Source organism: Lissotriton vulgaris, chromosome 9 (assembly GCF_964263255.1).
Source record: "Lissotriton vulgaris chromosome 9, aLisVul1.2, whole genome shotgun sequence".
NCBI lineage: Eukaryota > Metazoa > Chordata > Amphibia > Caudata > Salamandridae > Lissotriton > Lissotriton vulgaris.
This window is the reverse complement of record NC_141697.1, coordinates 255,050,550-255,078,147: the sequence shown is the minus strand read 5'-3', so window position 1 is coordinate 255,078,147 and position 27,598 is coordinate 255,050,550. Positions and strand designations below refer to the sequence as shown.

General features: G+C 50.2%; 1 protein-coding gene across 2 annotated transcripts in view; it reads right to left on the bottom strand.

The window, feature by feature from the left end:
• LTBP2 (latent transforming growth factor beta binding protein 2) overlaps positions 1 to 23,162 on the bottom strand; it is a 1,419,414-nt gene extending 1,396,252 nt beyond the window's left edge. For both annotated transcript variants that reach the window (XM_086937485.1, XM_086937488.1), the window contains exon 1: positions 21,863 to 23,162. In XM_086937485.1, coding sequence (XP_086793611.1) covers positions 21,863 to 22,374 — 512 coding nt within the window. In that variant the 5' untranslated portion in view covers positions 22,375 to 23,162. The remainder of the gene's footprint in view (positions 1 to 21,862) is intronic.
• Positions 23,163 to 27,598: the final 4,436 nt, after the last annotated feature.

Genomic DNA, 27,598 nt, shown 5'->3' with positions numbered 1-27,598 from the left:
CCCTGCTTGGGCGGACCACCACCTCCTCTGGTCATCGCTGCGCACTATCCCACGGCCACCAGACCACCTCTACCTGCAGCTGCACAAGTTCCTTTGGTCTCTACGGATGTTTAGGCCCAAGCAGCGCAGGGGGGTGCTCCAGGGGGGGAAAAGGCGTCCAGGGCTCCACAGAATTTAGCAGCAGGCGGGCCTCCCAGCCGAGTCAGGCAGTGTACACAACAAAAGTCAGTACCGGGCTAGGTTCGCCCCCCTGCGCTGGCCGCCACGCGTGTCTGGTTCTGCGGACCGCTCCAGTGCACCGCCCTGCCGCCTCACCACCGACTCCAGGCCAGCCAGTCCCCGGTGAAATAAAAGAAAAGACCCCACTCACAGTGCGTGGAGGGCCCTGGGCTGCACCCCCGCTGCTGGTCTTTCCGTGGCACACTAGGCGCCCCTCCTCAGCCGCTCCAACCGGCCTCCGTCACACAGCCGCCACCGATGGTCCGCCCCACATGTAAGTCCGGGCCCCACTGGCGCAGAAATCGAAGCCCTGGCTACTCGCAGGACACCCGGGCCACCGCTCGGCCACGCCACTCCAGGCCCCTCCTCACATTCCAGACGACCACTCAGGGCACCTCCACAGCCTCACCAGCCTTCGGTTTCCCCCGGGCCAATCCACTGCAGACCAGGCCAGGCCGGCCCCTGGTCGCGAAACACGAGGTCCCGGCTGTGCGAGGATCGCCCAGGCCGCAGTGTCTGTACACCCGCGGGGGGCTTCCTAGCAGCTCAGGTCGGCACCACAGGGCACTGCCACCGCCCCGCAGGTCTTCCACGTCACCGTTTCGGGCCGGGGGCGCCCCCCTGCCGGTCCGCCCCCGGCCGCCAGCAATAGGCCTCCGCTCGGCCACCTGAAACTCGAGGCCCCGGCTCCGTCCACAGGCACTAGGCCACACAGCTCCGCAGGCGATCTCGGCTCACTGGATCTCCCGGGAGGTCCGCGCGGCACACCGGAGAGCTCTGGGCGACGCCAAATACATGCGCCAGACAAGTGGTACCACCAGCGGGCTCGGGGGCCAGGATAAATGAGCAAATTGTGTCCGGGCCGGCAGGAGCTCTACAAGGCTACGACCGCCATCTTCGCCCGCCAGGCCACGCCCCCCACGCATCCAGGTACTTTGTTGAGAACTTTGTCGCATTTACCAACAACTTGAATTAAGAGACTTTAATAATCTTTTAAGTAATCTTAAGTGTAGTATTGTGGTTTTTGTCGTTTGTGGTCTTGTGTTAAGTCTATATAAAGAATACTTATTTTTATAAAACCTGTGTTGTGTCCATCTGTAGTGTTTTCACCTTATTGCTGTGTATATTCACAAATGCTTAACACACTGCCTCTGAGATAAGCCTGTCAGCTCGTACCAATCTACCAAGGGGGTGAGCAGGGGTTATTAAGGAGTGTAATCCCCTTATCCTAACTTAGAAGTAAGAGTCCCTATTTGGACAAAGGTGATAACCATTGCCAACTAGAGACCCCCAGATCTAACAATTATACTAAGCTCACTTTAGACTACCCTACAGAAACTATTGGGTTTACCTGATAACATAGAGAAATGTCTTCACACTTGCTGATTCAAGCCTTGCAAGTGAGGAATTATTAAATTAAGTCAGACTTCGTAATCCACTACACAAGAACTGAAATGAAAAACGTGTAGAGAGTTAGAAAGAATAATATTTACTACGATCTCTAAAGCTCCCATAAATAAACTGTCAAAAACCACCTGATGACGCAGAGTAATGTCTTCGGGTTTGTATTGTAGAGTAATCAGATATTTGAAAGCGCCCGCATCATTCCGATATTTGAAAGGGTGTGCGCATTAATGGAACACCCTAATACTGGTGATGCGCACACAATACTTTACCTGGTACACGAGGACCTTATTAAATCCTTGGCAGAATTTCTTTTTTCTATGGGAAGGACCGGGGAAGGAAGGCCACAACGACCCACCTGGTACAACGCTACATCTCGCAAAGCAAAAACTGACCTACTGACTTGCATTAAGGAGGGCAAAAGCAGAACACTTATACGGGAAAAGAGATTAGTTTATAAACGGCTGACTACCCATGCAAAGGCTAATTGGGATTATGACAAATGGGAGAATTTGTCCATCATGCTAGCAGTCAGGGATTCTCGGACGTTCTGACGCCTAGTGAATACTGGGTCCGAGAACCTCCCTCCTGCCATTGAGCCCAATATTTCAGCCAAGGTATGGCAAGATCATTTTCAGGCCTTATATACAGAAGGTGGGGGAGCTGCAACCGCGGTTTTCCCAACCACTGGAATACAGCTGGAGGTGGATCTATTTACAGAAGCCGAGGTAAGGGTGGCAATTTTAAGGCTGGCCTCTGGCAAGGCGCCGGGCTTGGACGGGCTCACGGGCGACATTTTTAAACAGGAACCAGACATTTGGGCCCCCAACCTGTTGACAATCTTTAACGCCGTCCTGAGGGGCATGGAGGTGCCCTGTACTTGGCTGGGAGCAGAGATTGTCCCTATATTTAAGAAGGGATCGCCTCTGCTTCCAGCCAACTACAGACCCATCAGCCTCATTGATGTGCCCCAAAAACTTTTTGGTAGGCTGATACTTGATCGCCTCCAAAACTGGATGGAGGAGTGCTCCATTCTCACCCCCTACCAAGCTGGATTCCAAAGGAAGATCTCAACAACAGATCAGATTTTCCGACTAAATCTTTTGTTTTGGAAAACTGTTATAATCGAAGGAGGCAGCCTCTATATGGTCTTTGTAGACCTGCGTGCCGCCTTCGATTTAGTCCCAAGATCCAGACTATGGACAGTGCTGCAGGAGATGGGTATTCCCTCGGACATCCTGAACATCCTGATAAGACTACACCAAGACAACTACGCCCGGGTCAGGTGTGGTAAAAATGGGATGCTCTCAGGGAGATTCCCCGTTGATAGGGGGGTGAGGCAGGGTTGTGTGCTCGCACCCACCCTGTTCTGCCTCTTTGTCAACGGGGTAGTTGACCACTTGACTAGGATAGTTGACATTGACGCTCCAAAGCTTAGCGGCAGCAGGGTGCCCGCAATTATGTTTGCGGACGACACCCTGCTGCTGTCTAAATCCCCGATGGGAATCCAACGGGTTTTGGATGGCTTCGTAGCCTTTTGTGTGGATAGGGGACTGGAGATCAATGCGTTGAAAACTAAATATATGATTCTCAGTCCTCCGCACGCAACACGCCCCAATCCCATTATAGGTACATTGAGATTAGAGAGGGTCAACACATTTGAATACTTTGGGGTGACCATCAATCAAAACTTGACCTGGGACACACATCGGTCAAAGGCCAACACCAAACTAGCTCAGTTAACGGGTGGTATTGCTAGGATGACAAATAAATCAACCCACAAACCACTTGGCCCAGAGCTACAAATCTATAAAATACAGGCTTGGGGGGCAGTTACACATGGGGGGAGCTGTGGGGCCACATACCCGCCCAAAGTCTAACAACCACGGAGAATAAATTCATTAGGCAGATGGTGGCCTTACCGCCAAGTACCCCACTTCTTCCGCTCAGATTAGACCTGGGTTTAGGAACCATCGAGGAAGAATTGGGATTAAAACCCCTAACTTTCTGGCGGCGAATTTGGAGTACCCCCGAACTCATGAGCTACAGGAAGGAGTTGCAAGAGATTTTATCTCTACCAAATTCAATGAACATTCCCTGGCTGAAATATATAAAAAAGACATGTGAGAGTCTGGGAAGGCCGGAACTGTGGCTGGATCCAGCCAACGCTTGTAACAGGGTATCCCGTAAACATTTATCAAAAGTCTACTATGAATTCAAAATAACAGCATCATTACAGAATTCACGTATGGGGTCCTTAACACATTCTTTTACTACAATTAAAGACTCATATCAACGGGAACTTGTCATTGATAAAATCAGCCCTGTTCTGACAAGAAAACTATTCTTACAGTGGAGGTATGGCACACTCCCCCTTAAAGCATTTACCAGCACCTGGTCCCATCCCTCCTCCCCAGAGCTATGTCCAGCTTGCTTGCATCAACAAGAAACCGATTTGCATGTCATCTTCTTCTGTAAGGCTTACCAGAAACCAAGGAAGTATTGGCTTGTTCCCCTACTTAAAAACTTGGGGTTCAGGCAATACTTGCCTGCCTACAAAATATTAAAAACTGATGTATCGCCCCCAATTGTGTTTGCGGTAGCCACATTTTTAACTGCGATGTGGTACATTCGTACTCGTTGTATGCACTGATATAGTATTGGCACAGTTTTAAAATTCTTTTTAATGTATTTGTATTTTTAACTGAAGTACAGTGCACACAATTTCTGTAATTTAAAAAAAAATAATAATAATTAATGTGCGATATATGTTGACTTGTCTGATTTGTTCAAAAGGAAACTATAAAGTTCTTTTAATTATGGCTGACAGATTTTTAATACCATTTGTACAGTTACATTTTTTGAATGTCACCTTTTATGATCTATTTGATTGAAATAAAGGATAAATGAAGAGTAATCTGAATTGTATAAATAGTAATCTAGTCACGAGTTCATGACCTAAAAGAAAACGCAGTAAAGTTGCTATAAAATAAAAAAATCGGGCAGCCATCCGCACATTAGTAATAATATTCTCGCATCAAGAGTTATACGGGGGAGTTCACCCACAATAAGTATACTATATTCTAACGGCAAATATACTCGGCGTATAATTATACCAAACAAAGAAAGGGAAAATAACTGCCAATATAAAAAATTAAAGGTTCGGTCACTAATAACTTCTAGGTAATGAATTATCCCTATGATTAGGATTAAAGTCACAGCATACGGTCCAACTCCCCAAACAATTCCTTACTGCAAAAATACAGAGTACTCCGTCCGGGACTCCGCGAAGTGGCGTTCAGCATAAGCGCCATTTTGTGAACAGCCTAAATTCTGTTGACCCTGTCACATGGTTCATGTCATGTGGCGAGTACCCATAACGTGCTCCGCCATCTTAGAGAAGTGAATTAGCTATTGCAGCCAGAGAGTAACCGAGCGTACAATACACAAGGAAACTCCCTACCTCACTAAACGGAGAACTCACCCGAGACTCCTAAGCGTTGGCGTGTATCGTGGTCGTCAAATAGAAAACAAACTAGGTTGAGTATAACCCTTGTCACATGGTATGTTCCTGGTCACATAACAGATACCAAAATGTGTTCCGCCATCTTGGAAGGGTAAATATATGATTGCTAATGCAATAATTAAGTAATCGCGTGTATAAAAAAAAAAAAAACTCCCTACCACACTAGGCTGAGTACTCAACCCGTGTTTAAATACTCATGAACGTTGGCGTTCTCGTTGTCACCATAAACGAAAACGTATCAAATTTCTAATGGCCCGTGTCAGGTTCCGTTTAACCCTTGTCACATGATACAATTCCCGGTCACATGACAGGTACCAAGATGTGTTCCGACATCTAGGATGGGTAAAATTTGATTGCTTATGCCATCAGTAAGTAAGTGCGTGTGTAAGAGTCTAAAAGAGTGTCACATGTTTCAGTTCCTGGTCATATGACATGTCCCAAAGTTGTATATCACCATCTTAGAAGGGTAAAGAAATCATACAATGCTATAAATCTGACGTCAAAAAACTCTAAAAACAAAGGTAATAATTATAAGAGCGTACTCAAAAAAGGAAGAAGGAAGAGGAAGGGTGGTGGTGGCGAAAGATCATCCTAGAAGCTAAATAAAATGATGTAACGTATAGGTTTTAACTCAATATCTAGCAATAAAAGGAAATAAATAAAGTAGTATTTGAGGGAGAACACACCAAATCAATGTAATTTAGCAGTTAGTGCACCTAAATACTGAGATATAATTAACATGGTACATTCTCCAAGAGAAAATATAAATAGTCTGTGTTATATAAGCACAATGTATATATACAAATTCATCTATTCAAATAGATTTACATCAATCATATGAAAACACATATGCTGAAGAATGGAGTTACGAGATATCCAATTGTATCACATATAATTCAAAATGAAAATCAACCACAAGAACATAAATTTTAGTTTCATGGAATTGATCATGTCAAATGTGAACTACGAGGTGGTAACAGGGAATTATGTTTGAGATGTAGGGAAGCCCTTTGGATTACGAAATTGAAAGCAGTTGAACTTGGATTGAATATTGATAGTGAACTGCAGTATTTTTTGGGGTAGATGAATCATTCATATAATACTGTATGATGTAGCAGTTTAGTAATGCGGGCAAGGAATAGATTATGGTTTATGTGAATATAGAAGAACTGTAACTAGCATGAGGTGTACTTTATGCCTAGTGGATTGGGATTATGTGTTTTCATATGATTGATGTAAATCTATTTGATAAGATTGTAATTGGATGGTGTGACTTGACAAACTAAGATGGTGGTTGCTCCTTACTAGAACTCCTGACCGGGTAGGCCCGCCGCCGCCTTACCCTTGGTGCTGACAAAGTGTTGGTGCCACAAACTGCCTTCCCACTCCTCCTGGGAGACAAGGGCATCCGCCGAGTCAGACATCTTTACAGGGGCTGCCACCCCAAGCGGATGACACAGACCAACATGGCGGCCATGCGCCTCTGCTGAGACCCTCAGAGCCGCACACAACTGAGACAGCCTACTAGGGCCTCCCGGGACCGTGGAACACATCAGAGGGGAAGCCAGACCAATGCCCCCAAAGTTTGCACTCACCCTGCTCACCTTGACTGAGCCCTGGTAATTTGTGTTGTGTTGAGGATGTCAGCATGTAAGGTGGTGGCGCAGCACCCCTGAGTTCTGGGAGCCACGTCTAGTGAGGTGAGCCACTACTCCTCGTGCCGTTGTGGTAGGGATGCCTGCCGGGGATGCAGTCAAACCTGTGGTCCCCCACACAGATTTGGAACAGGTGTTCCTTCCTGCTGCTCCGAGCTGATGACGCTGAACAATAAGACAACCTTGTGACTCCCCTAGGGTCCTTGGAGTCACGCACAACTGAAACAACCTGGGGGCAGTCCCCGACGCCATAGAGCATGCTAGAAGAATGTCAATGTCCGCTGCCCTGACAATTACATCTGCCCCATTTTCCCCCGGAGGCTCCAGGATCTGGTGATGGGCCACCATTGCCAGTGTAATTGGCGGGGGCACAACTCTACTGGGGGCCAGGGGCCTCGTCTGGCAGGGTGGGAAGCTGCTCTCCCAGCTGTACCATGAGGCACCCCACTGGGCTGCAGCTGAGCCCGCGACCCTCTATGAAGATTTGTATTGGGTTTCCATTCCCAGCCCCGGGGCATATTAAGGAGGAAATTTGGAGGGCCACCATTACTTGGGGACTGCTTTACTAAGCCCTCATCTCTCCCAGTTGGTGGACGCCCTGGATGTGCGGTGTAGGAGTTTAATATTGGATTGGGGACATCCATCCAACACTGGGGTAGGTCTGAGGGGTGCTAGTGAAAATGGCTAGATAGTGAGGGGGTGCCCCAACTTGCCTTTTCCTCACTACGAGACTGCTACCCGGGGTTGACCTAGACCCACCAGTGTTATTGTCACGGACAGGATGTGAGAGCCCAAGTACAGTTGCTTGTGCTTCCCACCCAGGCCAGGTGGAGCAAGCAGGCTGATGGGTTCCACACCTTATGGATGGCCACCTGCGGATTGTCCTGGAAGTGCTACCCATGAGGACTCAACTACTTCACACTGCGCTCATGACAGTCTGCGCCCCCATGTATCATGAACCATGACAAATTAACCGTGGGCCAGGGACAGGTCAAGATCGAAAAATATATAGCCCAAATCTCTAGAACCTGATAAGCTATGAAATCTGCGACCTCCCCACGGGCCCCCCTCCCTCTGAGGAAACTGGGGCTATCCTGATGGCGATTCAACCCTCATGCATTACCCTTGATTTCAAATTTTGGGAGGTGGAGAGCTCCCTACTGAACCAGGACATCCGTGGTGTGGCGGATACATATACTGAGGTAGAGAGCTGAATCTCAATACTGGAAGATACGCTGCTCAAATTTCAATCCACTGACTCTACACTGTTTGCAACATCGTAGTTCCTAGAAGAGCGAGAACTGAGAACGCAGAAAACCGGGCACCACTCTGTAACATTTGCTTTGTGGGTTTTCCAGAGGGTGCCAAAGACTCAACCCCAGAGACCATCTTAGTGAACTGGTTTACGCCCTGTGGGCCCTCATCCCACCTATCCACAGCTCCATAGTGAACAGAACACAGAGGTCCTGAGAGCAGAAATCTTTCCACGGGACCCACCAACCAATCGTTGCAAAAATCCTAAATTTCAGAAACCGAGAGTTCAAAGACTCCAGAAATCATACGGTTGGGTTAAAGTAAAACTTCAGGTAATGAAACTACAATAGATTCTGATGATCCCAGCAAGACTCAAGGTTCATCCAAGACTCTAAGACCGTTTTCTTCGACAACACCGAGCTGGTGTGGGAGTGGATGGAACCATGACCCTTGCAGTGCAAACCACCTCTCACCAGGGGGTTGGCCCCCATTCGGGATCCTCCCAGAGAAAGTGCTAAGCCCACCACCAGATGCTGGAAATCATGAAGTTTCCATCAACTATCATTGACGGCTGACTCCCACTCTGACGACCCCCTGCTCGGATCCGAGACTCCATCACGTGCAGGAAGGGTCCCAGAGGCACTCATCGACCCAAACCCTAGACCAAGAACCCTCTTTGGACATAACAGACATGCCTGAAGCCTCCTGCAACCATGATGTTCATGACCCCTGTTAGCACACCTGTATCCTTCGTATTTTGTGGGCCACTACAGACCTGAGTAGGGAGCACTCACCTAGACCTACACCTCAGTTTGAAGTAGGTTGTTTTGGGAGGCGGGTGACAGATGCTTCTAGGGGAAAGTGTGGGGTGGGGGATTTTGGGGGAGGACTAGGATGTTTAACCAGTTAGCCAGTTTCTGCTTTATCGTTTTGCAGTTTTCAATGCTCTTATTTTACGTATCACCATACCTGGTTGCAAAACTCTCATTCTTAATTCCCCAGACCCCTTTTCACCACTGCACTCCTGCTGGGAGGGTTGGCTGGGCACCCTAGACGACTTCAACTGGAGAGACACATGTATGTTACTGAGAGTGTTAGCCACCTCCTTAAGGCCCAGACTCATTCAACTTACCATCCTGCACACAAGCTACCTGATACCCTTGCGAGTATGGCACGCAGGTACATTGGCAATGCCTACCTGCTGGTCCTGCCCAGAGCCACAAGCATACTTCATTCACTTGGTATGGAAATGCCCCCAAATTGTGCAATACTGTCAAACGATCTTTGCCACCCTATCTGAAGAACTAGGGAGGCCGGTAGACCCAGCCCCGGAGATTGCTCTGTTAGGAGTCCTGGATGGAGTGAGTGACACAGTGGAAGTCAGAACCTATGTGTGGGTTGGAACCGTGCTGGACAACTGTGGAAGTCCGCCTCCTCTCCTCCCGTGGCCCGCTAGGAACGGGCGATGGGTTGGTGTGCAAAGAAGGAAGAGGGGCTCTGTATTTTACGCGGCTGTCCCAAGAAACATAGGAAAATATGGGGGAAATGGTTGCAATACAGTAAGCATCATGTGATGCCCATGTACTAGCTTTAACTTCACTACGTACAGGGCTATGTAATGTTGTGTCATTTGGTTCAAAACAATACAATTCAAGTTATAAAATAGAAACGCAGTTGGACAATTGCGCAATAACAATGTAGAGGGCACCTACAAATCATGACATAAAGGTAGACTGTATAGCAGAGATCATAAATATAACCTGAACCATCGTGAGAATTCTATCAGCACAAGTGGGCACTGGGGAAATAAGAGTTTAGAGCACTCGGGAACCATCATAAAATATGAGTACACAGTGCCAAAGAGCATCATGGTCACATCTGGTCAGGGCCTTCACAGCCTTAAGGGGCCCTGCGGCCCTGAAATGCATTCCAAATAGTACAAAGTAAGAAAGGCGCTTCTAAAGGCACTGTTAAGGCAGAGCACGATCGTTTTTCAAGAAGAGACAAATCACAATAATAGTTTTATGTGTCGGGCAGGGTCTAATCTTTATACCCACTTTTCTCGGGTTACGTTTTGGAGCACCTGCTTGAGGGGAATAACCAATTAAACAACACCATGGAAGATACTGTTGCTGGTCCAAATATGTACCAATGCCACCTACAGGAAACTGGTTGTAGGGGGAGATGTGGGTGTACTCAGTGGAATAATGCTGAATAATGCAGTTATTACAGAGTTCTGAGTTAGTCCTGTCAGCCATTACCCTCCCAAAGTCGATTAAATGAGTGCCACTAAGTTAGGTAAACAATAACCATCCATTACAGACATATAATAGCAACCCCAAACGCTAATGTGTTTTTTAATTTATTTTACGTATATCTGCTAAGGCCCCGGCCCCTGCGCTGCCTGCTGTCCGTGCTCTGCTTGCTGTCCCTGCACTGCCTGCTGCCCCTGCCCCGCCTGCTGCCCCTGCGCTGCCTGCTGTCCCTGCGCTGCTTGCTGCCCCTGCACTGCCTGCTGCCCCTGCACTGCCTGCTGCCCCTGTGCTGCCTGCTGTCCCTGCGCTGCCTCCTGTCCCTGTCCCTGTCCCTGTCCCCGCGCTGCCCACCCCGGGTCATTGCCCAGTACTCAGGACCTCTAGGACCACCTTTCAGGACCACTAATGGAAGCTACTGCACGGCCACACAGCGGACGCGCAGAGCTGACATGCCGTCAACACACCGCCAGTTGGAAAAAGCCCAGCGTCAGGACCCCTGGCCCTCCCGCTACCCGACGGTACACCGCCAAGAACTCTTGGACCCTGGATGTCGAAAAATAGCTACATCTCCTTCTCCCCATGATCCACAGAAGGACCCTTCTCCTGGCGGCAGTGCCACTTCTACTGAGACACAACCTACAAAAGAGTCCAAACCACTCCTGCCTACAAGACCAAGAGCACCCCACAACCACTACATTGTATTCTGCTCCACGTCTGCTCACTCTGAAAACATGCCACGGAAATCTAGGGCACCATCACCACCCTCTTTGCAGATGTTGTCTTCATCACCGAAACATTGTTCAACCCATTCTCAACCCAGACATCACCACTGTCACTCCTGAAGGATACAAGATGATACACCGAGACCGCACCATCCATGAAGGCATAGGCATTGCTATCATCTTCAAGGAAACCATCCGACGCACCATCACCAATGACGACCCCACGCCTCTCAAGGAACACCTCCACTTCGTAATACAAACTGGAATGAAGACCACAATAAGAGGTGCCCCCGCCTACAGACCTCCGGGTTCCCAAGCAATATTTTGCGATGCCATCCCAAACCTCACTGCCCACCTAGCACTCGACTCTCACATCTATGTACTACTCGGCGATCTCAACTTCCACGTCGACCATCCCAACGACACCAGCTCCATCGCCCTCCTGGAGAACATGAACAACATCAGCCTCACTCAACTAGTCATCAAACCCACGCACTAAATCAGACACACACAAGACCGCATTTTCATCTCCAGCGACAGAATCAAATTCAGCCACACCACAGAACTCACCTGGACTGACCACACCATCGTACACTTCACTGACACCCAGCACACCATCAGCAAGTGTCAGATCTCCTGCCACCGCAGTTGGAGCAATGTCATCAAAACTCAGTGGTCACAGGCCCTCACCCCCTCCCAACACAAGGCCTCAAAAGACCTCGACCAGGCGGTCCAGAACTTCGCCGCTTGTATCACCGACAGCGCCAACAGAGTTGTACCAATGAATTCTACAAAATCCAACCAGACCTCCCAACATGCCAGCTGGTACACCCCTGAACTCAGGTTCACCAAGCGCAAGCAGCTATCACCACCCGCAAAGACTGCGAGGCCAACCGCACAAAGGAACTCTTCAAAATAGTCAAAGAATTCTCCAACCCTACAGCCATAGAGAACGCCATCCACGCCTCCCAAGAACTCTGCAACACCCCCACAGACTACTTTCAAAGCAAGATCAACAACATCTACAACACTTCCAACCTCCAGCCCGCCACCCTCAACTCCAACAACCTCAACTAACCAGCGAACATCAGCCAAGCCATTACCACCTTGTCTTCACTCACCACCCTGACCATCTCAGTCATCCCGTCTTCCATCCACCCAGGGCCGCCCTCCAACCCCTGCCCCCACCACCTCTACAACCTCAGAACGATCCCTATCAGCATGCCACTCACTAGCATCCTCAACTCCTCCATCTCCACTACAACCTTCCCGGACAGATGGAAACATGCAGAAGTCAGACCGTTCCTAACGAAAGCATCTGCCAACTGCAGCGATTTCAAAAATTATCGTCCGATCTGCCAGCTCTCCTACCCAGCCAAAGTACTCAAGAAAGCCAACAACCTGCAGCTCACTGAATTCCTGGAACAAAACCAACTACTGAATGCCTCACAATCTGGATTCAGTGCAAACCACAGCACTGAGACCGCACTGATTGCAGCCACAGATGACATTAGAACACTCCTCCACTATGGAGAAACTGTGGCCCTGATCTTCCTCAACCTTTCTGCGGCATTCAACACAGTCTCCCACAACACCCTCATCAACACTCTGCAACATATGAATGCAGCAAGATGCCCTCAAGTGGATCGACTTCTTCCTGACAGGGCACACACAGAGCATCTGACTAACTCCCTTCACCCCTGCACCCACAGACATCATATGAAGCGCACCACAAGGATCGTCACTCAGCCCCACTCTGTTCAACATCTACATGACCCCCTCGCAGAGTTAGTCAGATCTCACGGACTCAACATAAAATCCTATGTAGATGACACTCAACTGATCCCCTCGCTCACGGAGGACCCTTCCAACACCAAAACCAACTTCTCCAACGCCATTACTAACGTAGCAAAATGGATGAGAGACAACTGCCTCCAACTCAACTCAGACAAAACTGAAGTACTGATCTTCGGGAAGAACACCTACGCATGGGACCACAGCTGGTGGCCTGCAGGACTTGGATCCACCCCCACACCGACTGACCATGCACACAACATCGGCATCATCTTCAACAGGAAACTAACCATGAAAAGACAATTCAACGCAGTCGCTTCCTTCTGCTTCCACATGCTTCGCAAGCTCCGCAGAATCTTAAAATGGATCCCAACCAACACCAGAAAGACTATCACTAAGGCCCTCATCACCAGCCAACTCGACTGCGACAATGCCTTCTACGCCGGCATCTCTACCCAGCTCCTCATAAGACTCCAAACCATATAGAATACTGCAGCCAGACTAATCCTGGATCTCCCCAAACAAACTCACATCGCCCCCCACCTGAGAGACCTCCAATGGCTCCCCATCCAGATGAGATGCCAGTTCAAGATCCTCACACATGCCTACAGAGCCCTCCACGACCTAGGCCCTGCCTAGATCAATCATCGACTGAACTTCCACCAGCTCTTCAGACACCTGCCCTCATCTTCACTCGCCCTCGCAAACCCTCCTTGCATCCGTCGCAGTCCCAGGGGTGGCAACTCCTTTACCTACATATCTGCCAAGATATGGAACAACCTTTCATTACCAACTCCCTACTGCCTCCTCGCTGGCAGACTTCAGAAAGAGACTCAAGACCCGGCTCTTCAACGGAGAAACAGCACCCAGATACCCCCAGGGTTATAGTGCTGCGCTTTACAAATGACTGATTGAAAAATTCCCCTTAAAAAACACAATTTAGGGGTGTGGCCAAGATGGCGGGGTGAGCGGACGCTTCCTCCCGTAGCTCCTCCGGCCCGGCTCAGCTCGAGCCCTGATTTCTGCGCTTCTCTCCCCCCGCAGCTGCTTTGCGGGTGAGAGGGCTCTGCCGGAGTTCCTGGTGCATCTATTGATACTACTTTGACTCCTATCGCCCCGGGGGAAGTACCCCGAAAGTTTGCTCAAAGTTCGGAGCACGGAGGAGAGCCTGGGAGGCGGAGCGTATTGCAGTGCTGTCCAGGCGCCTCGGCTGGGCCTGGTGCTGAAAGCTGGTGATCCCGAGTGTTCGGACCCGACGTGCTCCGGAGAATAACAGCGCCCCCCGGCCGAAGCCTACGTGACCGGTGCCACCGACACGCAGCGGACCCTGGACCTTAGCTGGCGCTTTGGCCCCTCGCTACCGACGACGGTGCATGGTGCGGCGTAGGCCCCGGACCTGGTGGCGAGGGACGGAGGCATCTACGCGGCAGCCGACCTGGGCGGACCCGCTGGCGAAACTGTGAGACACTGGCTGTGGACTTTCCTTGCTTATTGTGCCCCGGGGGTCGCCGGCGGTCTCGCCAGCCCGGGCCGCTCTCCCTGGCCCCGCCCTGCCGCCATCTTCTCCCTGAGGAGCTGAAGCTGGCGACCTCCACCCGTGCCTTTGGCGGGCGGGTGCCCACTTTCGCCTTGGCTCCTGACCTAATTCCCCAAGGGGTGCGCTGCTGAGAGACCCTGACTTTGGCCCCCGATTGCCACCCTGGTCGGTACAACGGCTGTCTCGCCCCGGCCTGAGCCGCCATTTTGTCGCTTGTGACGCAGCACCCTTGTCTTCGGCAGGGTCTCACATCTGGTGCCCACGAGCGACTGGACGCATCTACGGCGGCCGGCCCTGAACTTTGCCCACTGCAGCGGCCACGATGACTGGGAGAGGAGGCTCGAAAAGGGGTGACCGCACTCTGCCGGACATGCTCAGCAGGGCCCAGCAGCTGAGGGACAGGACGCAGCCGTCGCCGGGGTCCTCCCGGGCCTCGGCGGACGCAACTGGAGGCGAACCGCCGGTCACGAGGTCCTTTATGGAGGACTTATTTAGCTCCCTCAAGGACGACTTCCAGACGCTGAAGAAGGAAGTGGCCAGCGAGGTCCGAGAAGTGCGCAGGGAGGTGGAGGGCCTTGGCGAGCGTGTTGACACGGTGGAAACGGCGGCCCAGCGCCGTGATGAGGAGATAGTCCATCTCCAGCAGGACGTTCTCCGTCTCCGAGAGCAGTGTGTCGAGCTCCAGGCCCACTCTGAGGACCTCGAGAACAGGTCCAGACGGAACAACATCCGGGTGCGGGGTGTCCCATCCGCGGACGAGGGGACGGATCTGGTGGCCTACCTACAGGACTTGTTCCGGGAGATTTTGGGAGAAGATGCAGAATTCCCGATCCGCATAGATAGAGCGCATAGAGTGGGCCGACAGCGCCAGTCATCAGCACCCCCACCGGACATTCTGGCGTTCCTGCCTGATTTCCCCTTGAAGGAGCGCATCATGGCAGAGGCCCGCAGGAAGCAGCCTTTAATTTTCAGAGAGCGGCCTGTGGCGCTCTACCAGGACCTGTCCGCCATTACGCCGCAGAAGCGCAGGTCCTTCCGGATTGCTACAGACTTTCTGCGGGAGCACGAGACGCCCTACTCCTGGGGTCACCCCTTCCGCCTCATCTTTAGATGGAACGGAGTGTTACACCAGCTGCGCTCCCTCCAAGACATCTGCGGGGTGTTGGGACTCACGGCCACGGAGGAAGACGGAGCGACGCCCACATGGAGGCGCTCGGAGAGACGGAGCCGGCGGAGATCGACGAGGAGACAATCGTCGGCGACTGCGAGTCGCCCTGATTCCCCTACCATCAGGGCGGATATGGAGGAAGCCCTGAGAACGGCGGCCAGGACCTTGCCTGAATCCAACGGCGTGGCCTTGACGGCCTAACTTCACTCCGGGGGGAGAGATGCTTAGCCTCTACGATGCTGGGTTGGGGCTGTGGGTTGGGAGGGAACGGTTGGAGGTGAGTGGCTGAACGTCCACTTGATTGGTTTCTACAGACTTGCCCGTTCGGGCTGGACTGAGACAATGGGGTGTTTTTATTTGTTTGTGGTTTTGGCTAGTTGCCATGGGTTGGTTCTGGGAGGGCTTAAGAGTTGTTTTGTTGTTGGTGGGGTCCCGTCCGATATTGTCCAAGCACGCGTGAGGCCGGTCTTGGCCTTCCCTGCGCGCCTGCCCCGCGCGCCCCCTCCGCTGATCCCTCGCTTGCTGCACAGCGCTTCGAGTCCCTGTGGGAGATGCCATCCTTGAAAGTGGTGACCCTTAATGTTAAGGGTCTGAACAATCCCGTGAAGCGCAGAGCGATCCTATCCCTACTAGAAGGGACGCAAGCGGACATATGCCTTTTGCAGGAAACTCATCTGCTACCCAAAGATTGTCATAGGCTGCGCTCTGCCAAGTTCCCCACCCAATTCTTCTCTTCGGCAGCGACCAAGACTGCAGGCGTAGCCATTCTTTTAGCTAGCTCTTTCAGGGGCGAGGTATTGTACAAATATGCCGAACAAAAGGGGAGGCTCCTAGCGTATCGCATGCGGCTTGGGGGTATTGCCTTCACGGTTGGCTCCGTTTACAGCCCGAATGACCACCAGGATCGTTTCCTGGAATCAGTCTTGGTGGATGTCACTGCCTCGCCCGATCGCCATGCTGTCTTGGGGGGAGACCTGAACATTGTCTTCGACTCGGCTATGGATAGGTCTGCCCAGCGCTCCCCACAGACGGGGGAGCTTTCCCGCGTGGTGCAAGACCGGATTGCAGAGATGGATCTGCATGACCTCTGGCGCGCTATGCACCCCACCGATAGGGACTATTCCTATTTCTCCCACGCGCACCGCACTTATTCGCGGTTGGACTACCTCCTGGTGAGTGGACCGCTACGCACGGCCGCCACGGCGGCGGACATCGGGGTCCTGTCCCTGTCCGATCATGCACCGGTTTCCGGCGTCTTTGCATGGCCGGCGGCCTCCCCCTCCAGAGGGTTGTGGCGGCTTCGGGATACTCTTCTACATAAGAAGTCGGTCGTGAAGCGAGTGGAGGAGGTCATTCAGGACTATCTGGTCCACAATGGCAACTCCGACACGTCTCAAGCGACGCAGTGGGCGGCCTTGAAGGCGGTCCTCAGGGGGGAATTTATCTCCATCTCCTCGGCCGAGAACAGGGAGCGGCAATGTAAGAGGGACGGACTGACTGCGCAGGTCAGGGAACTTGAGCAGGTTCACCGCCGAACAGGGGCTCCTCGAGTTTGGAGGCAGCTGAAAGCGGCGAGGAAACTCCTTTCTGCACTGGACCTAGATCGAGCGGAATATGCGGCGTTGCGTCTGAAGCATGCCTTTTACACGGGCGGGGACAGATGCGGTAAACTCCTGGCCCATCGGCTCAGGGCTGCGCAGCAACGCAATGTGGTGAGGGAGCTAGTGGGTGCAGACGGGGTTTCTGTTTCCGGTGACGCGGAGGTGGCGGACTCCTTTCGTAGCTTCTACGAGGCATTATATGCCGCGGAACCCTCCTCGCCGAGGGACGCTGAGGATTATCTGGAGTCTGTGACCCTCCCGGTGCTAGAGCCCGCCCAAGCGGACCACCTAGAGAGGGACATCCATGTGGAGGAAGTCATCTCCGCTATAGCACGATTGAAACACGGTAAAGCCCCGGGCCCGGATGGCTACACGGCCTTGTTTTACAAGACCTTCTGTTCCACAGTGGCGCCTATCCTGGCTCGCCTGTTCAACTCCTTCTCCGAACCGGGGGCTATCCCGCCGGACATTCTTTCCGCGACTGTGTCGGTTATTCCGAAACCCGGGAAGGACCGGACCCTGTGTGGTTCTTATAGGCCTATTTCGCTTCTGAATGTTGATCTTAAGCTCTACACGGGGATCCTAGCGGCCAGACTTGGACGGCACCTAACGGGCCTGGTGGAGGCGGACCAGGCTGGCTTTGTACCCGGTAGACAGACAGTTGACAACACCAAGAGGGTAACGCACATATTAGAAAAGGCCTTGCGCGTCCCGGGGGAGCGGATGTTACTGTCGGTCGATGCGGAGAAGGCCTTTGATAGAGTTCATTGGCCGTACCTTGAGCTGGTTCTCGGGAAACTGGGAATCGGCGAGAAGTTCCGCACCATGGTCTTCAATTGCTATAAAAGACCATCGGTACGGGTCAATGGGCATAGCTCTAGTAGTTTTGTCATTGAGCGCGGTACGAGACAGGGCTGCCCCCTCTCGCCGCTTTTGTTCGCCCTCTACATGGAGCCGTTTGCCCAGAGGATACGCGATAATCCGGACGCTATTGGGGTTAAGATGGGTCAGTATACCCATACTGTTAGCCTTTATGCGGACGATGTCCTGTTGACCCTGGATGACCCCAGGAGGTCACTCCCTGCTTGCGTCCAGGAACTGAACGCCTTTGCACGCGTGGCCGGCTTTAAAATGAATATGGCCAAATCGGCTGCCCTGGACGTGTCGCTCGCCGCGGACACCAGGAGAGACCTTCAGCGTCTCTTCCCCATGCAGTGGTCCTCATCCACTGTGCCATACCTGGGGATCCTGCTGGCGCCTTCGCTGCCTGAAATGGTCAAAGCAAATTACTCTTCCCTTAGCAAGAAGATTAAGGAGGAACTCGGCCGATGGAACAAGGGCCTGCTCTCGTGGCTGGGCCGTGTCGCAGCGGTGAAGATGACAGTGCTGCCTCAGATCTTGTACCTTTTTCGCGCTCTACCTCTCCAGCCCCCTGTGGGTTGGATACAGCAAGCGCAGGCTGACATCTCCCGTTTCGTGTGGCAAGGCCGCAGGCCTCGGATGAAGAGAATTCTCTCCACGCTTGCTCCGGAGGCGGGGGGTCTTGGTATCCCGGATCTCCGGAAGTATTTTCAGGCGGCGCAAGTCCGATACTTGGTGGAATGGAGCAGGTGGGAATCTGACAAGCACTGGCTCTTTCAGGATCAGGCGGTAGCGGGACGTACCCTTCAGGAGGTTCCATTCCTGCGGCGCGCACATCGCCCGGCTAACCTCTACGCCTCCTTTGTCACCCGGGTTCCCCTGCGGGTGTGGGATGCGGTTTGCGAGCTAACTACCTTCCCATCACCGTTTACACCCATAGTTGGTAACCCGGACTTTACTCCGGGCTTAGAGCCGGGAGCTTTTTCCCACTGGGTGAGTGCGGGTTGCAGGGCACTTTTTCAGATTTATGGGCCGGAGGGCGTGCTTCCTTTCCGGCAACTTCGACAGGAATTTGGTCTGACGGAGGTAGACAGATTGCGCTACATGCAGGTCCGCCACTGGGCTCTCCAAACCCAGGTGCGCGACGTCGCAGCCCGTCAAATCACTCCTTACGAGCGGTGGCTAGTGACCCGGACCTCGGATGCCAAGCTTATTTCCGACCTATATAAATTTCTCCAACCCCCGACGTTTCATTTCCATAATCCGGGGAGGGAGCGCTGGCACAGAGAGTTGGGCAGGACCCTGAGCCACAAGGAGTGGGACAAGATCGCATATCGGGCGAGGCACTCTGCATACCACACTGGGCTGACGGAGACCTTTACTAAGGTGTCCACCTACTGGTATTACACCCCAGAGAGGCTCTATGAGATGCACAAACTCACCGACAAGGGATGTTGGCGGGGCTGCGGACAGGAGGGTACTCTATCGCACATTCTTTGGGATTGCCCGGTACTGACTGCTTACTGGAAAGAGGTCCTGGATGAGGTGGATAGACACTTTGAGATTGAACTGCCGCGCTTCCCGGCGTATGTCTTGCTAGGCCTTCCCAACGACTTAATGTACCCGCTGAAGTCCCGCAGGGGTAGGCAGATTGCTATTGCGCTAGGCTCAGCGGTCCAAAATATCCTTGTCCACTGGCGCACCTCCACTGCCCCCTCCATCACTGGTTGGCTACATAGACTCTGGCAGGTACTGGGTATGGAGAAGATGTCGCTTACAGTGGCTGGAAATGTAGATCAGTTCGAGGAGCTCTGGCACCCCTTCCTGGCACTGCTGTCCACAGAATTCCGGGAGCTCACATGTCCGAGGTACCTGCGCCTTCTTAGGCTGACGCCACCGGCGGCCCCGGCGGATTAGGAGGGATGGGGCTGGGGGGATTAGGGGTTGGGGGTAGGCTGTTTGGGGCGGATGCTTCTATTACGGGTTATTGGACGGGGATGTTGGGGTATTGTTTTCTTCTTTTTTCTTGTTCTGGGGGCGGGGGGCTTGGAGGGACTGCGTTGTGTTTTGCTGTGTTGCAGGAAGCTACTCGCTCTTAGCTTTGGTTGGGAGGTCGGGGAATATAGGAGGGATGTGCGCACTGCCTTACTGCCTTCCAGCTGATGCCTTCCCTTCCCCTCCTGGACCACCGACCTCCCCCCTTTCGACCAGAACTGCTGCAACATGTCTCTTTTTCTTTTCATTGTACTGTATGTAACCTTGACCTCCTACTTCCCTTCCCCATGTTTTTTTCGTTTTAATAAAAATGCTTTAAACCTAAAAAACACAATTTATGGGAGGTGTGGCCAGCAGAGGAATGAAGTAGTCATTATAATCCGGCTCCCCCCTCTATCCCCTTGCATCAGCGTAACGTGTGCCCATCCAAGTTAAGCAGCAATGGGGAGAATTATCTGTCTTCAATGACATTAATGAAGGACCTTGCGTATACTGCCTAGGACCACTGATTGAGATGTAGAATACCTGAGGTGAATTATACATATACTTATCAAGAGTGACCTAATCAGCAGTCAGAGTTAGCAAACTATGCCATTTTTTTAGATAACCAAATAAAACAGATTTGCGCACAACAAAGCTTAATAGAAATAATTTTCAGTTAGAGGTAAGTTAACCTGAAAATCGGGCATGGGTTTGGTACTTCTGGATCTACTTGGGATACTACTTCATACGCTGTCTGGAACCATTGCTCGTTGCTGCTATCAGAGGCCACTGAACCATTCACTGTCTGGGAGAATTAATGGTCATTATTGTCTGTGGGGCATGGACAAATGCCGAGTACTCACTAGCTTCTCTCTCCATTGAGTGTATCTGAGAAGAATCCTAAAAGACTTGTAGTAGTGAGAGACGTGTGCAATTAAAAGTATGTAACATGTACATATTACTGTACAGGCTCTGCCAGTCTGCTTTCTGAACCCCGGATAATACGTATTTGCCAATTCTTTGCAATTCAGATATCATCTGGACATCGGAACGCACAGTGCAGCTGAACAGCACTCCAGCTTCCAAGCTAGGAATACACTTCATAAATACCTATACAAAAGCATTTATCAACTTTACCCAGCATGGGATATTAACACACAGTACCATGTACCCATGACAAGAATAGAACACTAAGTACTGAGAGCATGAGACATATGCATAGAGAATACTTGGAATCATCATGAGGTTCATAGGAGAACAAAGTGAACCTCAGCCATCATAAGAAAACAGAACAGTGTACATCTCAGACAACTAGAATGTACCCCTGCACTTTCCTTAGGAAGAACCCAGAGTTTAAATGGGGTCTATGCAAGAATCACAGATTACACCTATAGCATCACAACAAAAGTGCGGGAGTACACCTGAAGCTACATGTAGGACTATCATAAGATAAGCGTGCATAGAATATTTGAGAACATCTTAAGCAAAGAGAAGACAGTACTGTATGCCTAAGGTCATTATGACAGAGCACTTGGTACACCTGTCAGTACCATGAGATAAGAGCACAGAGTATATTGAGCTCATCGTGATATAAGGGGAACGCATACATCTAGTACCATCATAGGACAGTGTACGGTGCACCTGAGACTATCATGGGATAACGGTACAGAGTACCCCTGCCACCACTGCGACATAAGAGCAGAAGTACACCTGAGGCTATCATCACATTCTACTGAGTGGGACAATCAAGAGATTCATATGAGCCCAAAATACTTCAGGGAGTATCTTCAGACAGATGAGCACAGAGAATATACCGGAAGTGGAGTAAGGAAGCAACATTGACATTCAACAGAAAGACTTAGAAATGTAAGTCCGAAATGGACACTTACCCCATGAACCTCGGTCTCTGGATGACCACCTTGGGTCGAGGCACCTGTAGAGGCTTCTTTCCCTCTTGAAGTTGATTTGGTGATGACTCTGGTCTCAGAGTCTCTGGTGAGGAAAGTCCAGCCTTTTCTTTATATATTGCTTGACTCACTTGTTGAGATACCCCAGGTGTGGTCTTCATGTGCTGAGCGATGGTAAGCACTCTAATATCCTGGTGCAGATTAACACCCACTCCTGATGGGTTTTTGTGCCGGGCATGTGGGCCGCTCTGGGGGACATGGGATGCAGAACTGTGCTCAAGGACCACAGTACCTCTCAACGGGCTGTAGGTCTTACCTTGGCCTGTGGATGGGTCACGGTTCTGTCCCTGGATAACAGCCTGGACCTTGAGTCTGGAGTGGCCCTGCTCCCTAGGCAAAGGGTTGGCACCCCCAGTAGAGTCTCTCTGGGACACTCCCAAACCCCACAACAGAGTGCAAGTGGCCAGAAGACCTGAAATCCTCACCGAGTGCATCCTCACCGACTGATGGAAACCACTAAAAAAAGTCAATAAAAGGTCTAACTACAGGAAGCCAAAAAAGGAAACCACCTAACAAAGGTCACTAAAGGGTGCAACCAAAAGATACTACCAAAGGTCGCCACAATCAAACCAGAAAAGGCATGCGACCAACGGATTCCACCAAGAGAAGCCAATAAAGACACCACCAAGGGATGCCACTCATTAATGAGAAGCCACGAAAGAGGGCCACATAGGGCTCAACAAGGGATGCACAAACAGAAGTCACGAAAAAGTAACAATCAAATCGGACAAGAACACAACAAAGGAAAACCACTAAGAGGAAGCCACCAATGAAAGCTACTGAAGTATATCTCCAAAGAGAGTAACCAAGGGAACCCAATAAGGGAAACTGGCCCAGGTTCAAGGGCTGGGCTTGAGGACCTGGTTGAGCACGGAGAAATTGCCCCTTTATTCTAAAGTTCGGGTGCAGTGGAGGCTCCTGGTACACATGAGAGCTCAGGTGCATCGGTGGGCGCTGGTTCGGGAAAAAGTGATCTGGCTGTGCAGAGCATGTGCCCCCGGTACAGCAGAGAACATTACAGAGCACAGAAAATACAGCAGCCGGGTTCCCTACGCAACCCACAACAGCAGGTTCCTGACACGGCACAAAGTTTAAAGCAACAGAGGATCTTCGTGCAACACAGAGCAGAGTGCAGCAGGGGGTCCTGGTGCAGCACGGAGTAAAGTGCAGTAGGGGTTCCCGAGTAGAGGAGATTCCTAGGACGGCACAGGGAAGCAGAGCTTTCCGGGATCCTTGTGCGAAGCAGTGCCGCAGTCTCCTTGTGGCAGCGGTTCCTAGGTACGGCAGATGTGCAGCCTTGGTGAAGCACAGATCTCTGTACAGCAGAGTCTCACAGCCGCCTCATGCTGCGTCGGGTGCCTCAGACTGGCGCTTTCCATGTGTGCCGGAGGTTTAATCAGAGCAGCATGTCAGGCTCCTCCTGCCGCCTGTACTCCCCTCCCAGACGGGGAGCATGGAGCTTTATGGGGCACCACTTCCCTTCCCCCCCCCTCTGTGCTGGCATGCCTTGTTCTCTAGATACATGCGCCTTTCACTAATTCACTTCTCACTCACTTTCCTCCCTGGCCCGCCCTCTCTGACGAGCAGGTTTACAATGCCGAAACTTGAAATCTGGGTCTTTCAGTCACGTACCGTTCTTCCTTTTCCTCTCTTTCTGTCATTGTGGCAGACATTCACTCGCACTTCTTGCGCTTCTTTCCTTCTTTGGCTCCTTGTTTCCTACCTTTTCTTTCCTCGCTCACTTTCATCATTCTGACGCATCCCAATCATGCCTTTGCTCTCTATCTCTATTTTTCATCGTTTGGCTTCCTTCATTTTCTTTCTAAAACTATCACATGCTCTCCATTCTTCATGTACTCCCTTCACGTCTCTGCTCTTTTTTCCCAATTGTCTTTTCACTTCCTTCCTTTTACCTTTCCTGTTCACCCCCTAATTTCCAATCATTGCCCCTTATATCTTTTCACCTTTTCCCGCCTTCTGCCCATTCCATCGCCACTCTTGCTCCCTTACCTTCTCCCTCGGTATGTCTCCCCTACCCTTTCCCCTCGTCCATTCTCATCTCCAATTGTCTCATTTGTTGCCGATATACCTTCAATGTCGCTCCATTTGATTGGTAATTCTCTCTTCCTCTTCTCTCTCACTGGCATTCTCTCACTGGGATTCTCTCACTGGGATTCACGTATCTTCTGTTTTTTTGTCTCCTTTTTACCTCCCTTGAACAAAGCCGCTCCGGAGTGGAAAGTAAAACCATCCTTGGCAAAAATGTTGAAAGTAGCCCACACTGCTAGAGGCCACTCATAGAATGGGTTTATGAGGGGGTGGTTGGGTCATGGCAACAACTCCTGCCATGAATGCAGCTTCCGAGCCGGCAGCATTTATCATCGCCCTTCGGGATAAATGCTCGACTTGCTAGTCCGAACTGGCCCTCATTTACGAATTTTTCTCTCTGTATGTGATGAGATGTCACCTACAAGTGGTGCAGCAATAGTGCACACAGAACAAGTAATACCTCCCTAGCAAATAGCGGCAGCTGAATCGCCTCAAGCTGCTCGTGGTGCGCTGCGCATGTTTGTCCTGCAGTAGAATGTGGGTGCGAAAAGCCCTTTCCCATAGCCACAGAATGGATAAAACTGATGCTACATCTGGCCCCTTGTTAATTCCAGTTTGTGCACAATACCGAGTCAGTTTTGTTGCACTGCTATTCCAAATTCTGCGACATGCAATGCAGAATAAGGTGCAAACACAGACTTTGAGATTTTCTCTTTCCCGTATGGTATGCTCCTTCCTACACCGTTTAGCTTCCAGGTTGTATCCGAAGGAAAGTGCATGTGCAAAAACCCAGAGTATGGCTGTTTATCAATGTAAGTCAACGTGACAGTAAGAACTAGTCGTGCAGTCATACATCAATTTACAGTCTTACAAACACAGTAAACGATTGGTTGAAACACATAACACTGCGAGCTTAAGCAAGTAATAACACAAGTGACACAGGCATCATCATCTATCCACACTACCATGGTTATACACCAACACAACTATCATTATACATACAAAAACAGGATCGCACACACACCTACCAAGTAGAATCTGCATCACCACTAACAAATATAGCAGAACGCATGCCATTATGCACCCACACATTATACAGTCTGCGACAGTGTCACTTCAGGAACATTATCATGCCATCATAGAAACTTTCACAACCTCACAAAACACAAGCGTTATCATGTAACAACAGGGGTGGGAGTTAAGGGTGCCTTAGTATGGTAGGGTTAGTATTTCAGGAAAAAGCAGCACTTTAACATATTAATAGCTTAACGTTTTTTTCATTGTTGAGTGATGGGCTACAGAGGGGCACCAGGACCGTGGGATGGCAGTACAGATGGGGCTGCAGTGGATTGTACAACACAGATGGCCTTCAGGGGGACGGGGACACAGTGAGGATGTGCAGGGAAGGGAAAGGAAAATCCTGGCAGCTACAGGGGCAATCCAAGGTGGCACACAGTAGGGCTGCAGGAGTTCATATGGGCACACAGAAGGATACCAGGGGAGACACACAGGCTGCCATTGGACAGGGGCGCATAGTTGGCTACAGATGTGTTTTGGTCAAATACATGGGCTGAAGGACTGAGGAAGTGTGGCCCATTTGAAGACTGCAAAAAGGAAAGGGCACACCTATCATACGTTGGCCCAAGCAACATCATACATCAACACACCCAACATCATACACCAAGGCACCCTGTATCATATGTACACACGACCAACATCATACATCACACCAAACATCATATATCCATGCAACAAACAGACACCCACTTAACCACCTCATATCTGATAAACCACCATCACAGGGCAATAACCCACCACAATACACCGACAGAATGAACCCGGACCAACCATTGTACATCCACATAACCCACATTCTATGCCAACATACCCATCATCAGACTCCAACAAACTAACTGAAAAAACTCCAACAAATTCACTGTTAAATGTTAAGATGCATACTTTCATATGCCAACACGTTAACCATCATATATATCCTCACCCATCTCACACATACACGAAACCCACATAATAGGTCAATAAACCCACCACCATGTATCCAAACAAACCACATCACACACCAACACGTCACCATCATAATTCACATATCTATCCGACATCAACACAAGCTACAGTACAGGTCCCCACACCCTTTCATACATCCACTGAACGACCATAGAGATGGCAACATACGCACACCATACATCAAAACAAGCAACATCATATGGTGAAATATCCACAATCATACACCGATAGACCCTTAAACATATGTCCAAAAAACAATAAACACCCACCATCGCAGCTTAACACACTGAACATTGCATGTCTACACACCAACACATGTTGCATCATATGTCCACACAACCAGCCCCACAGGCCAACACATCCACCAGCATACACTAGTACACACTCCATTGCATGTGACACCCACATCATATACCATACACACCATCATACGCCAATGTATCCAAAACAATTAAACGTTTAACTGATTAATTAAATTAATTAGCTCCACAAAACACCTAATAAGCAAATAAACCCACCACCGCATGACAAACATGCCCACATTCATAGGTATGTCAGCACCCCATCAAACTGCAACATGCAAATCATCATACAGCCACCCACCCAACATCATACCCGTATGCACACTCACCACATTTCCAAACAATCATGAATATTTACCCATACATACCCATCAATTATATAGTCATATTTAGACATGCACATTCAGCAACATACTTTCATACACCTACCATCAAATGTCATATCAACCCCAACCACTACACACATATTAGAAGCACGTATTTTCAGCTTTATAGGCAAATATGGCCCCATAATACAATTAAACAATAATAGAACCCGTTGCACTCCAACTGTAGTCTCTGTGAAAATATATTAAGTTGCGGAGAAATTTGTTGGAGTAGTCTTAGGTTTGGGTCCGTAGACTCTCGCCTTCTGTCCTTAGGCGAATTGTATTGTACAACAGGGATGGCCTTATCCAACGGGATGAGGTCACTGCCTACAGACACTCACTCAGCAAAGGAAATCGCTTTACACCAGGAATTGAAGTATTAAACTCGATGTATTCTTCAAAGAGTTAAAAAATTGTCAAATGTCATACATAATCAACACCATTGTGTATCATCGACTTTCTTTTCATATTATTTTCCATATTCTTCAATCATATCCACATTATTTACATTCCTTCATCATAGGGTATTTGATGCCCCTATGTATTTCGGGACCTGCCCTTCGTCAGGGGGTCTACACTGTGAAGCCTTCAAATACGTTCGTTTCCCGTAGGCGTCCGGTCGTGTTTCGGCGTCCGTTGCAGGTCCGATGTAAATAATGAGGATATGGTTGAAGAATATGGAAAATAATATGAAAAGAAAGTCGATGATACACAATGGTGTTGAATATGTATGACATTTGACAATTTTTGAACTCTTTGAAGAATAAATCAAGTTTAATACTTCAATTCCTGGTGAAAAGCAATTTATTTCGCTGAGTGAGTGTCTGTAGGCAGTGACCTCATCCCGTTGGATAAGGCAATCCCTGTTGTCCCATAATACAATTACACACTCACACTTACATGCTCACAGCCAGCCG